This window comes from Hibiscus syriacus, unplaced genomic scaffold, assembly GCF_006381635.1.
Source record: "Hibiscus syriacus cultivar Baekdansim isolate YM2019G1 unplaced genomic scaffold, ASM638163v2 tig00006753_pilon, whole genome shotgun sequence".
In the NCBI taxonomy this organism is placed as follows: Eukaryota; Viridiplantae; Streptophyta; class Magnoliopsida; order Malvales; family Malvaceae; genus Hibiscus; species Hibiscus syriacus.
This window is the reverse complement of record NW_024062111.1, coordinates 728,408-739,142: the sequence shown is the minus strand read 5'-3', so window position 1 is coordinate 739,142 and position 10,735 is coordinate 728,408. Positions and strand designations below refer to the sequence as shown.

The 10,735-nt window shown below is 32.6% G+C and overlaps 1 protein-coding gene across 1 annotated transcript; it reads left to right on the top strand.

Moving 5' to 3' along the window:
* Positions 1-6,216: 6,216 nt before the first annotated feature.
* LOC120201043 (cytochrome P450 714C2-like) lies at positions 6,217-8,115 on the top strand. The gene is made up of 4 exons (XM_039201735.1): positions 6,217-6,496; positions 6,608-7,082; positions 7,181-7,535; positions 7,613-8,115. The coding sequence occupies exons 1-4, from the start codon at positions 6,232-6,234 to the stop codon at positions 8,036-8,038; spliced, it is 1,521 nt and encodes a 506-aa protein (XP_039057666.1). The 5' UTR covers positions 6,217-6,231; the 3' UTR covers positions 8,039-8,115.
* Positions 8,116-10,735: the final 2,620 nt, after the last annotated feature.

Genomic DNA, 10,735 nt, shown 5'->3' with positions numbered 1-10,735 from the left:
CTACATGACATGTAGATAAATGGGAAGCCATAATTTCTTTATTGAATCAAACGTATACCAATTGCAGAATAATATGGGGTTTCATTAGTAGTTCATCGAGTAAAAGTCATGAATCTCAGTTCATAACAAACCTTTCATACTATCACATTTTTATGAGGTCGAATAGGATGCCTAGTGTGTTCCATCAGTACGATAAAACCATAATAGGTACACTAATCAAATGATAGTTCAGTAAAATCCCATAAACCATAATGTAGTGGAGTTTTTTAAACTCGTATTTTAAAACCATCTTACAAAGAATTAACCTAAAGGAATATCTTAGGGCCTGAGAGCCTACCCAAGATAGATTTCGGGGCCGTGGGGCCTACTTAAGAACACATCTTAGGGTTGCAGGGCCTACCCGAGAATGATCTCAGGGCCGCAGAGCCTACCTAAGAGTTATATTAGGTCCATAAAAATTTTCCAGCTTGATCAGAGCTGTACTTTACAAATATGTATCTCCAAGATACAGTTTATACAATGATACAAATCCATAAGCCATCATCGTTAAGTCGGTGCATCCATAAAACAGTAACCATAGATTTCAGTGTACCACATGTTAAAACAATAAAACAATTTTTCAAAATATAAGGAATACACTAGAGATTCCAAATATTTTTCAGATGTATTTTGTAGTTATCAATATGGATAACATGAACTTGTGCAATTTGATCGGATTCCAGTAATAAGATCTTATTGAAGAGAATCGATTTTCAACTGATCTAATCATACATTTCAGATTGATACTTTAGAATTCCACTAAGTTTCCATGTGCATCAGGAAAACGTTCATGAACCTTTATACATAATAATTCTAAATTCAGATTTACTGCGAGTGATTCCATTACCCAAACAATCAGAGGTATTCAGGAATATATTTTGAATTCATAGGATTTTAGCCCAATTGAACCAAATGAGGTATTCAGAATCTTTTCCTTCTGCGTTACTTGCGTTTTCAAACATGATCGAAGTGATTTTAGATGAAAATATAGAATCGATGATTTAAGTCATTTACAATCTATGACTATCGATCATATTATAAACAATTTGAGTTACACAACTCCCAAACTGATGCATGTCAACAAGTCAATTCATTATCCTTCCAGTGTATTCACTCTTTAATACCATAATGTAGATCCATAGATCATCCCCATAATCATCGCTGAATAGATCTTCCAACGGTTTTTATTTCATTTCTACGTTTCAACGATATCAGGAAATACATACGTACTCGATTCATGTTTTATGACCCATAAGGACAATTCATCATGTAAGCTCAACCATGTTCCCAAACTCACCCAATCACCTATTTAATCCTCAGTCATTGAGGTTACTCAGTTCGTTTAGCAGTCAAGTCTATCCCGGTTACTTCAAAGCTTTCCAGATAATCCTGACGTTTCTGAATTTCATATACATATTGTACTTCCGTTCAATTCAATTTGGTTTTCGTGGTTGATTTGTCAAACAAATATCCAATTCTTAGTGCTGAATACGATCTAGAGTTCAGCTGAGCTGAATACTTCCAAAATTATCATCGAGCCAAACTTGAGAAGACGAACACGCATTCAAGTAATATCTATATCATTCAAGTATTGACATAGCTTTAGGGTTGATCTATTCACTTAAATTATGTTCCATTACTTTTAAAGGTAGTCCAACACCTATGCTTATTTGGATTCCTTAATTAATCCAAGACATTTACTTAATATAGGCCATAAGGGTATTTTTGTAATTTTCATGTCAGTTTTATTCTATTCATTTCAGAGCTCGAGGATATCCCATCATTCTTGAGCTTGGTGGTTTACTTGGGTCATTTCCATTACAGGGGTATTTTGGTCATTTTATAGATTCAATGTATTTTAATCCTTTTCTTCCGTCCGATCTTACTATTAAATTCAATCTTACTATTAAATTCAATCTTATCATTTAATTCAGTCCTTTCGAACAATTCTGACAGCAGAATACCCCCGATAAATTATTCTTTAGGTATTTACTCATTATTCGAATATTTCGGGGTCAAGTGCATTCTCAGATTTTACAAACGGAATATCATGAATTTTTTTGTACAAAGACAAGATCTTAACAATTAAATTCGTACTTAATCGAGTTAAGTACAAATCCTCAAAGTACTTTCTCATTCAGGGTCAACTCAGACTATTTTACCTCTCAAGGGCATTTATGTAATTTCTTAACCAGATAATTTCAATATTAGCTCTTAACGAAAATAATTATAATTTAGAGATCCTTTGATCAATTGCTTTCCCGAACATTCTCTTATCTTGAAATGATTCCTTAATAGAATTCTAATATCTTGCACAACCCTCTATGGTTTAAAAACCGGTTATCCGTATTTCGTAAGCAAAATCTAGCATTTCTTAAGCACATTTGTAGTTTTATCATATCAATATATCCTTTCAGAGTTATTAATCAACTTCCAGGGACAATTCTTGACATCTTACAACTTAAGGGTATTTTTGTAATTTTACCCTACCGGAGTATTATCATAATTTCCCATCCAAGTACCTTTAACATTTAACCTTTGATGAAATAAACTATAAGTTACAAATCCATGTTGATTTCTTTATCACAAAGCACATAACTTGTAATTTAATTTTAACAATCCCTCAATTTCTTATAAAAATCATATGAACCATAATCAATTACTGAACCCTTTTTTCGTATTCAGATCGAGTGTAGAAACTAATTAACTACACAAATGAGACCAACATTATCTTAATCATGTATTTACCAATATTCACATGTTCCATAAAGCATAAAGAGGTAGTAAAGTATTACCTCGATTTTCGTGCAATACTGATCGACCATAAAAATTCCATTCGAACACCTTTGATCTTTAATTCAACTTCCAATAATTCCTCAGATACATATCAACATAAATTATATAAAAAACGGAGCTTAATTACGATAAACGGATTGAATCGGGTGATAAATCATTGAAAAACGGGTTCGAATTTGGCAAAATGGACTTCGGATTCGGATTCATAACGTCGAAAGCATAAAATGTGACTTTTCGAAAATTTGAAATTTTCAGTCAAAATCAAAGTCAAAGGGTTTGACTACCAATTTCGAGGCCTTCGGGTCCGAATTTCGAAAAACGAACTGCGGAATCGGATTTAGAACATTGAAAAATGTCAGGATAGGTATACTTAGTCAAAGTCAAAGGTCGTTTAATGCCCGGTCAAAGCCCGTCAAAGTTTTGTTCAACAGTGGTCAACGCCGGTCAACGGGTTGGGTCGGGTTTTAACCGGTCAAACCTGCTCCAAAACTGGTAAAACCGGTCATTTGGATCATCCCCACGCGCAATGGCGGCGCGTGGGGGCACGTGGGGCCCTCTTTCGGCTGCCTAAAAATCACGAAAAAATTCTTAAAAATTATTTTGAGTGATTATGAGATACTTACAAAGCTCGGTTCACAATTTTGAATGGCGGAGAGCTCGATTTCAACAAATCGAAAACTTTGACCGCTTCACCTCCTCACGCGCCGCCGTCGACGGAGACCAAGGATGACACCGGAAAACTTGGAACGATGCAAGGAACACGATGGTGCGGGAGGTGTCGTAAACAGATCATCGGATCGTCGTGGATCGACGAAAAACCAATTGAAATCGAGTTATTACCGACGATACTTCCGACTGAAATTAACGATGAACGGCGATAATTCACGACGAAAGGTTTGAGGGGTTTTGTTCCTCGCTCGACAACGAACACGATGGTGGTTTCGGCTCGTCGATCGGAGGTCGGACGACGAGTAGATCGGAGTTGAAAGTTGTTGACCGGGAGAGGAATTATGAGTGTATTTCTGCAGAAATACACGGGGAAATGAGGGTTTATATTAACTCCTAAAGAAAAATGTTAAAATTATGAGTTTAGCCACTGAATTTCTGCACTTCTTAAAACGGTCTGTCAACTTTGAAATTTTACAATTTAATCCACTGTTTCTTTCAAAATACCAATTAAATCCACCACTTTATAATTTCTTAAATTTAGCCCCTAAATTGGGGTGTTACACACACTAAGGCACTAAATAATCCCGGACCAACCCTATTTTTCTATTTTTTTCCTAACAATAATAATTCACTAAATTTACCTGAAAATATATATAAAAAATATATCATTTATATTTATATTTTTTAATTAATGAAAATCCAACTATGGTTATATATCATATACTGTCAAAATAATAATCAGATCTATAATTTGATTTAGACGTTAAGTGCTTAAACACTCCCCTCTAATGTATGAGTTCAAGTCATTCAAAAGCTACATTAGCAGCACATTTACCATAATTTAATTGTCTGTTATTAATTTAAGAGTAAACTACAAATTTAGTTACTCAATTATTCTCGTAGTTCTGTTTTGGTCATCTAATTTTTTTTTATAAATCATCAATAACTTACATTTTTGTTTCATTTTGGTCACTCACTGTTAAAAAATAAACAAAACTGTTGACGTAACAATCTTTTTATTTTCTCTATGATGACATGGCATTAACTTATGGTGACACGTTGGTATCATCGATAATTTTTTAACGATGGGTGACCAAAATGAAATAAAAATGTAAGTTTAATGATGATTTTGAAAAAATAATTAAATGACTAAAACAAAACTATAAAAATAATTGAGTGATTAAATACGTAATAAATAATTTTTTTATTAATGTTTACACACATGATAGAGTTATATCATAAAATTCTAACATTATGACTTTAGAACCTATTGAGTGACCTTACTTGTTAAAAAAAAGTGTTGTTCTCTCTTGATATCATGAGTTCGAGCAGATGTATATGCAAAGTGTGTTATCGATAACTAAGAAAAATTATAAACATATACTATATTATAATCACTCTAAATTATTAAATAAATATTATACATTTATGAAACCGTTTTATTTCTACTGGGGTTTCATGTTTTCAGTAATTTATAAATAGAATTTTAGTAAAAAGATTGCAGCAAAAGTAAAAAATAGATTTGTATGGCCTAATGCTAGAACTCGAAGGTTTTTCATCAAATTTGGCTAAACTCATATAATAATTCATATCAGTGTATCAATTATATAACACGGTAGTAATATTTTTTTTGAATAATTTAAGGTTACAAAATAATATTTGTTCAGATTTTTTTTTTAATAATTGATAACACATATATTGAGAAACAACTACTCCAACCCGAAATCTTTGAAAAAACAACATTTCTTTTTACCATTAAGATAGCTTGATGGGTTCATCATATATTGTGCTCGAAGCTCAAACCTCAAGGAATAACAATAATTTATTTACCACTGAAGTCACTTGATTCTTGTACATTTAATATTATTGCTAAAATGTATTTTTTTAAAAATAAATGATAACTTTAGACATGATTTTATAAGTGAAAAGTATACATTTAAATAATTTTTAAATTCTTTAATGTTGTAATGTATAAAAAATCAACTTAAATGGTAATAAAAGAATACAAAAATATTTTTATTAGAAAATAAATAATTATTTAATAAGTGTATATATGTGTTCTATGAAAATATATAAAATTCAAAATAAGTATTGTCTAAAATATTTGACATAAGAAGATATAAAAATTTTAAACCCATAAATAATTTGTTAATCATAATTTTTTATATTAAGTTAAAGGTGATTATAAAGTAATATATGTTTTAAATATTCTCAATCATTTGACAATGAATGTTCAATTACCCTTGCAGTAGCTGGTGCTAGAACTCGTAACTTCTAGAAACAAAAACGATTCCTTTAACTACTAAAGTAAGTTGATTGGTGCTATCAATAATATAATTATATCTTGATAAAAAATGTAAGTCTATTGATTATAAAATTAACACACCAATGTTAAAACTGTAATTTGATTCTAAAACCAGTTTTGTAGACGTAAAAATTAGAAATAATTAACTTTTTTTTTGGGGTTTCAACATGACTAATTAATTAACTCCATCTGTTTTATGGTGTTTATCACACCGATGTGGGATTCAACAACCACGTTGGTGGTAAACCAAAGGTCTTTGTTTATTGTTTACGCCTTCTACATAGACCATAAGGACCAGAAACACTTTACTTCAAAAGTCATGCTTTATTGTTTACGACCAAACCTTTCTACCACTTTCCTAAATTTCCCTATATAATTCCCTTTGCAAATCCCATAGGCCATAGCCAACCCTACTTTAAGATATGGAATTCCTCATCATTTTTCTTTCTCTTGCTTTCTTGGCATCGATCCTATGTTTGTTTCATGAGTTGGTGGTGAAGCCGATGAAACTTCGAGCAAGATTAAGTGAACAAGGCATCAAAGGACCGCCTCCGACTATGCTTTTCGGAAACATAAGAGAGATTAAGAAGGCACAATCCGCCGTTGTTAGGGATCCTAGCCCGTCGTCCACTCACAACTGCGCCGCGCTTCTCTTTCCTTTCCTCCAGAAATGGAGGAAACAGTACAGTACGTATTTTGCATGCCTCTTAATTGTATATTGAATCCTGTACGTAACTACATACATGCATATATAAATTAGAAAAATGTAATCACTGATATTGGTGGAGTAAATTTCAGGTGAAGTATTTATGTTTTCTCTTGGTAACACTCAAATATTGTTTGTGAATCAACCTGATGCTGTGAAAGAGATTACAACATGCACGTCCTTAGCCTTGGGGAAGCCTTCCTACCAGCAAAAAGAGTTTGGTACTTTGCTAGGTCAGGGAATTCTAACTTCTAATGGGGCGCTATGGGCTCATCAGAGAAAAATTCTTGCTCCTGAATTATACATGGACAAGGTTAAGGGAATGATAGACCATATTTTCGAGTCTACATTTACTGTACTCAAGTCTTGGAAGACCCAAATCGAGGCTGAGGGAGGACTTGCCGACATCAAAATCGACGAGTATATGCGGAGCTTCTCCGGAGATGTCATTTCTAGAGCATGTTTCGGAAGCAGTTATTGTAAGGGAGAAGAAATCTTCTTGAAGCTAAGAGCTTTACAGGAGACCATGTCTAAGAAAAGTTTATCCACTGGTGTGCCCGGAATGAGGTGGACATTCTTTTTCAATTGCAAGTCCTATCTATTTTGTACAATTTTTGTTTCTTGTATAATTAATTTGTACTGAAATTTTTGAGTGATTATTACAGATATCTTCCCACAAAAAGCAACAGAGAAGCTTGGGCACTAGAAAAGGAGATACGTGATCTGATCCTGCAGGTGGTAAAAGAGAGAAAGATGGCTGCATACGAGGAGGACTTACTGCAAATGCTGGTCGAGGGCGCTAAAAACAGCTATCTAAGTCAAGAAGCCACCGAGCTGTTCGTAGTCGATAACTGCAAGAACATATACTTGGCCGGATACGAGACTACCGCTGTTTCCGCCACCTGGTGCCTCATGCTTTTGGCTGCCAATCAAGAATGGCAGCATATAGTACGGAAGGAGGTTCTTGAAATCAGCAGGGGTCGTACTCTGGATGCCGACATGCTTCGCAAGATGAAACAGGTACATTATACACATGACAGAATGATACTAATTAGATTATGGAACTAATCTCAGAATCCTTGTTCTGTGTAATGCAGCTTACAATGGTGATTCAAGAATCGTTACGACTTTATCCGCCGGTAGCCGTGGTGTCGAGGGAAGCGTTGGAGGATATGAAGTTCGGGGAGATTTTGGTACCCAAGGGTGTAAATATCTGGCTTTTGGTGTTGGCATTGCACACTGACCCTGAAATCTGGGGTAAAGAGGCCTACACATTCGACCCGAATAGATTTGCAAAAGGGATAGCAGGTGCTTGTAAGCTGCCACAAGTGTACATGCCGTTCGGGGTCGGGCCTCGAATGTGCCTGGGACAGAACTTGGCACTGGTTGAACTGAAACTAGTAATAGCTCTCCTTTTGTCCAACTTCTCCTTCTCCCTTTCTCCCAACTATACCCATTCTCCTGTTCTAAGGTTGGTGATAGAGCCAGAAAATGGAGTCCATCTCTTGGTAAAGAAGCTGTGATTCGAGTGTGCCTATGTATGATGTAGTCCCTAAATGAGAGTTTGATAATTTCATTTTTTATATTTACAAAATCTCCCCTACCCTTAGGGAATGAGTATATTTTCTTAGGCCTTTAACTTTCTTATTCGTTGTTACTGGGTTGTTAAATAAAGAGGTCAATCTTGTTCCTTATATGAATGCTTTCAACTATCTTTATCCATTTTTGCTCATCTTTAATGGCTTGGCAGAGGTCTTCGAGTGATTCACCCTATGAGTTGTCCTAGTAAATTTTCTACAACTTGCAGGGCTTTTCATGAGGGAGTAGACTCATTTTCTTAAATGTTCCACCTCATGCATATGCTTGATCATAGAAAATATTCATTTTTGAGAAGGCCTTGTAGGTGCAAGCTTTGTACAAGAAAAAGTTTTATATTTACTTCAGCTAGTACTGAAGTTGGGTTCTGAATGTTGCTTGATAAAGAGATACATTATCCATTTATTTGGTCTGTATGCATTTGGATAAAGAGATAAATTATAGAGTTATATAGATAAGATTGGATTGATGTTATTTAGTTTTGCATATATATGCTATTGCTCTTCGAATCAGATCCATCATCAATTAGCTATTGGTCTTCGAAAATCCAATCTTACAAATTCTATACCCGAAGATGAAATACTCACTAGATATATTTAGAATTCATATATTTCAAATAGAATGTGTTTCTTAAAAGTGGATGTGGAGAGGGTAAGAGGTGAATTTTTTTCCCAAACAACGTGTATAGAATAATTATGGTAATTGTAATCGTTTTGCGTACCTCATTGGAAAAGAAATTGCAAGTTATACTTGGAAGATCTAAAGAAAAAGAAGAGGATTGGTTATACATGTTAATTTTTTCTCCCACAAGCTCTTAGGTATTAGATATTTGATATGGATCCCACATTTGTACAAATATGCAAAGGTTCAAAAGAAATAAACAAAAGAAAGGCGAGGTTGACCTAAGAGTAGGTAATGGTGATTTTTTATTATTATCAAGAATAATACATATTCTTTATATTTTGAATCTTTAAAACTAACAATTCTTTGATATATAACATAACTAATAAGAGATTTAAATCTAATGATTTAAATCCAACCTATTTATGGTATTGCCGTACCATACAAATGAGAAACGCATTTCAAAACTTTTAAATTAATTTGATTTTTAATCATATGATACTTGCAAATCTTGTTTATTAGGTGAGATAACAAAAGACCCCTTTACTGGACACAATGAAAGAGGCAATGAGTTAATACATACAAATGTATATGGATCTTTAACTTCAATTGCTAGAAAGAGTTACAAATACTTCATTACATTTATTGATGACTTTAATAGTTATAAACTAAAACTTCCAAGCTTATAGTCCTCTTTAAATTCTTAAGTAAACACTTAAGATTTTCTCATATTCATTACTTGAATTGTGGGTACGTCTAATGTAATCAATTGTCCGGTAAGATATAAAACTCTTTATAATTTTAGCATTTTCACAACATGAATCATTTAACTCAAATTTTATGCTAAGTTTAAAGAGAGTTATTTAAGAAATCACTTCAATATTAAAACTTCTCTAAAAAGACTGTTAATAGTTTTAGTAGCCTTTTATTTTTTTTAAGGATAATTAACTTATCCAAGTTTTGTTCATTTCAATCTAATAGGATAAAAAATTCTTTTAGTTCCATGTTGTTACTCAAAATATCATACTTATGCATATAAACTATAAATTTATACGTCTACATATCATACTGCATGAAATTATAATTTTTCAGACATCCCTACAATTTCTAACATTTTCGGGTAGAAATTAATCCCTAAACACAAGGTGTATTATCTTCATAAATAATACATAATCAAATTTTCATCAATTTACTCACATAGTAAAGTCATAATGGGTTTCAAACACTAAATATTGATCTAAATATAACCGTGTTATGTTTACATGCGTTTATATTCTTAACACTCTATTAATAGATTAGTATATATAATCTTCAATGATTATGCACTTTCTTTGCCTTACCCAATACATCGCTCAGTCATTTATGACTTTATCTTATTCCAAAAAAAAAATCATCTTTTCCTAATTCTTTAGAAGAAGAGTTTAAGAAATTAGATATATTATGAAAAAAAATTAAAAATTATTAATTTTTCTTGGCAACACGGAAAATTATCTCAAGTGTTTTACAAATATATTTCAACACAACTCCTTAAGGTAGACAAATTCTTTCATTTCCTCTATTTGAGAGCATACTCAATAGCTATAAACTATCTTTTAGTAACACTATTGTCTATCATTTTCTTATTCATATTATTCAATATATTAACTCTAAAGAGAACATCACATTTTTTTTACTATGACCAAATTTAATATTTTACTCAACCAAATTATTAACCTCATTCTTTAACTTCTACGCTAAGTTTATAGATAATTTAACTCGTCATAGTATTTATAAATTAGAATAGTGAGTATAGTAATGAACAATATAGCATATAGGTCTCTAAGAAAAAGAGGTGATGCACTATGCATGCTTAAATACCGGGTCTCTCATAGAACCACTCTCAAACAAACACTTTCATTATATCACACTATTTTTCAATAAACCATTTATGGATTTTTCTCTTTTATTATGGCCTCTTTAATAAATTATGATATTAATACTTTTACTCGCAATAATATTTTATT

Coding starts and splice junctions, on each gene's coding strand:
- LOC120201043 (XM_039201735.1), top strand. CDS start 6,232: ATGGAATTCCTCATCATTTTTCTTTCTCTTGCTTTCTTGGCATCGATC. Junction 6,497..6,607: donor GAAATGGAGGAAACAGTACA/GTACGTATTTTG, acceptor AGTAAATTTCAG/GTGAAGTATTTATGTTTTCT. Junction 7,536..7,612: donor TGCTTCGCAAGATGAAACAG/GTACATTATACA, acceptor TGTGTAATGCAG/CTTACAATGGTGATTCAAGA.